This window comes from Notothenia coriiceps, unplaced genomic scaffold (assembly GCF_000735185.1).
Source record: "Notothenia coriiceps isolate Sejong01 unplaced genomic scaffold, NC01 NC01_scaffold00002896, whole genome shotgun sequence".
In the NCBI taxonomy this organism is placed as follows: Eukaryota; Metazoa; Chordata; class Actinopteri; order Perciformes; family Nototheniidae; genus Notothenia; species Notothenia coriiceps.
The window spans coordinates 5505-9069 of NW_011335597.1; the positions used below are offsets into that span (position 1 = coordinate 5505).

At 40.8% G+C, this 3565-nt stretch overlaps 1 protein-coding gene across 1 annotated transcript in view; it reads left to right on the forward strand.

The window, feature by feature from the left end:
- Positions 1-2805, forward strand: part of LOC104940993 (membrane protein FAM159A) — a gene marked incomplete at its 5' end in the record, with an annotated part of 6669 nt that extends 3864 nt beyond the window's left edge. Inside the window, one exon of the mRNA XM_010766025.1 lies at positions 2124-2805. Within this exon, the coding sequence (XP_010764327.1) occupies positions 2124-2311 (188 nt within the window). The remainder of the gene's footprint in view (positions 1-2123) is intronic.
- Positions 2806-3565: the final 760 nt, after the last annotated feature.

Sequence of the window (3565 nt, forward strand, 5' to 3'; positions counted from 1 at the left end):
TGTGTGTGTGTGTGTGTGTGTGTGTGTGTGTGTGTGTGGTGAGCGTTGCCGTGTGTTAGCATTAGCAAGTGTTCGTGTGTGTATTTTCCCAATAAGGCAAGACCCGCCCAACTCTGTCTCTGATTGGCTTACCCTGAAATGTTACCCCGCGTTAACCAATCATCACTCCTCTCTGGTTACTTTCACTTTTCCATGGTGCTGTGAGAGGACATCGCTGTATTCAACTGTAAATTACATCCGCAGGGAGATTCGGTTCAGTTCCATCAGTTCCATCACATAATGTAATGCAGTAACGCACCCATTTAAATCACAGTAACTATAACGGCGTTACTTAATGGGAATAGGTAACTAGTAACGCTATTAGTTACTGCAAAAAGTAGTTGCGTTACTTTGAGATACACCGGCCCGAAATCGGCAGTAGATGGGAGTCGGGCCGAACATGAGCGTGGGCACGCCCTATTCGGAGTGGTGTGCGCCGCACCGTCGGGCGTTTTCTTGCCGATTCAACATGTTGAATCGGCGTCGGGAACACCACCGGAAGTCGGACAAAGGGATAACACTGATTGGCTGTTCAGCTAGCGAATCAGTGCATGAGAAGCGTTAACGGAAGTGAGGGAGTGAAAATGGAAAGAAAAGGCTATTTGTTGTTTGTTTATATCACGGAGTCTGTTCTTCTTCTCTGTCTTCTGGTTGTTCCGGTTGTTGCCTCTTTTGAATGATGAATACACACTACCGCCGTCTGCTGGTAAGGAGAGTTATTGCCACTCACGCATACGCAGTTCATACGTGCTCGGCTCGGATTTGCGGTGTGTTCCAGTGCGCGAAGTCGGCGAATACGCAGGAGAGTCCGTCGACGCAACAGTCGGTGTCGGCGACTTCTCAGGTGACTGGCCGGTGTATCTGGGCCTTTAGTCCCAACACTGTTGGTGACATATGGTTTTAGTCGAAAAGTTTGCAGTTAAAATATTCTGATGCTTTTCAAAGCCTTTTTACTTTCTTTTCTCTTCTTAATATACATTCATTCACTACTACTTACATTTAATATCTAACTCCTTCAGCATACTTTCAGCTACAGAAACCATTCAACTATTACATTATTCAGCTACTTCAGGACATTGAGGCTATACATGTTTATACCTTTTTTTTTTAAAAACCTTTTCATTTAAATATTAAGCTTCTTCACTATTTTTCCTACTCTTCCAGTTTAACATTTCATTTTCAAGTTTTTAACAAAGTCGTTGCAATGCATTTGAGCTGTAACCATGTTGATTAGAATAATTTAACTTTTCTGTATTTCTCCGCTAAGTTCAGCAACACACTTACTTGGTTTGTGTAGCTAAAAGCAGCTGCAGAGACCATTCAACTAATAAAATATTCAGCTTTTTCTGCATTTTCAGCTAAATTCAGCAACAAATGTACACAGTTTACAGCATTCACACGCATTTTCAGCAGGAAATGCATTTTCTAGTCTCATCTTATTCTCCTTCTTCCGCCACAAATGTTGTCATGCTACAGCGTTGACACGAAACACACAAATACATCAAAACGTGCGGAATGAAAGGGATTGGGTTGCTATGTCTTCTATAAGAGATTCGCCTAGCCGTTTTCATCATTTGCCCCATAGTAATGAATGGGAGAGCTGGTTAAGACTTAGAGTGGGTGACATCACGGCTAGAGGGGGAGGAGCTGTAAAAAAAAAGGCTTTGATCTTTCAAAACACCTGTCGGTCGTTATCTAAATCCAGTGGTATTCTAAACGATGCAGGAATGTGTCACAAGAATCTAAACATTTAATAGATAAACAGTTAAAAGTCAGCTAAAAGTGAGCTAAAATGAATGGATATTCTTTGTTGTACTTAACATTACAACTAATGCTATTAATAATTGCTCAGCGAGGGTAATGTTAGCATCGGGACGCGCACCCAAGTTTCAGTCACAGTCAAAATGTCTCTGAATTTTCTAGTTTCTGTTACTTATACATTGAGTAACCATCTCACCCAATAGAACCCATGTGTTGACTTTTCATAATAAAGCAAGTTCTTTAAATAGTAGTCCTTTTGGTAGTTTTTTTTATCTGACAAGCTCTTCACATACAAGTTTATATGTGAGTTTTCTGTCTTCCAGGCACTACATCGAGTCCACAAGGACCAGGGCCGAGTCATACCGCCCCCCCTGCTGGTCCTCAAGGCTTCAGGAAACACTTCCTGAGGGGGAAGCTGGACTGTGACAACCAGCCTCCGGACCCTGACCGCCTTTTCCAACGTAGTTTCATGGCTACTGTGACCTATATCAAAGTTGAGGGTGCTACATAGACTGGTAGACTACGTGAAGTTTTAATTGTGAAGACCATTGGTGCAAGTCAAAGCTCATCGGCCCATTTCAATACCTTTAATTTCTGTAGCCTGCATTTAAAACAAATCTTGGCTACCCCCCAAGCTGAATTTCTTGAACTCCGCGATCGCGTGCGCATGGCTGCCCATCAGCAACAACAATGATGGAAAGTTTTGAGAACAAGCTATTAGTCCATGGGCTTGGGCATCAGTCCTTCCCTGACAGTCCAGATCCAAATATGTCCTATGAGTAGCTACTATCAAATATTGCCAATAAAAGCCGATTTTTTTTTTTTTTAAAGAAATGTTGGCAACAGATCAGTACCTGCGCAATTCAAAGAAAAACAAGTCAGAGAAAAAGATCTGCCAGTGCACAACAGGAAATGATGCCTGGGTTCTCTGGTGTGCCTTCACTGGAATCCGTAAGCTACATTGTTCATTGCAAGAAGCTGAACAAATACCATTCCCATCAGCCTTACAAACACATGTCAAATCAGATATGAGAACTTGATGAGAGCTATTGGTTGCACGGCAACAAGTGGCACCTTATGAGTGTCACATGAATTTCCGTTTGGTCATCAATGCAGTGCTAGCTTAACTCAACAGTTTAAAGTAAGAAAGCCACTTTGGAAGAGTCAATATGTATGGTTGTGGGAGATTTAAAAATTATTGGATCAATGTTCATCAATTTCATTCATCAAAATGTTGAGAGCAATTACAAGTCCAACAACAAGTGTAGGATTTAAAATATAAATGTCTATTGTGATACAGAGCAGAAGAGAGTCTTTGGAGGATGATGCTGACTGAAAATATTGATTAAAATGTTTTTAATCTTTAGAGAGACCTGGTTTAATTAGCTTTGGATAGATGAGCTGAGTTATAATATATTTTTTAGAATTCATTATCCAAGAAAATTCCCTTAAGTCCGAAGGTTGTTGGCAATTGATGGTCTTGTCTTTTATGTTTTATTCATCACTTATTTTCAAAATGAGATCGCCTGTGAACCTCAAAACATTCTCAGAACGATAACTAACCATTGACATTATAGACTATGACTTATAGTTGTTAAACCTGGGAGATATTTGCAGACAACAAAAGTAAAGAGACTCTCTGGCTGTCCCTAAACTGTTTTTCGTGTTTGAGTTATACGTGCCTGTTATAGTTTGTTCTTGTTCGCAAGGCTGGCTCCATACAGTGTGGAAAAGAAGGTGTTGATTGAGATGTTTGCAGTGTATT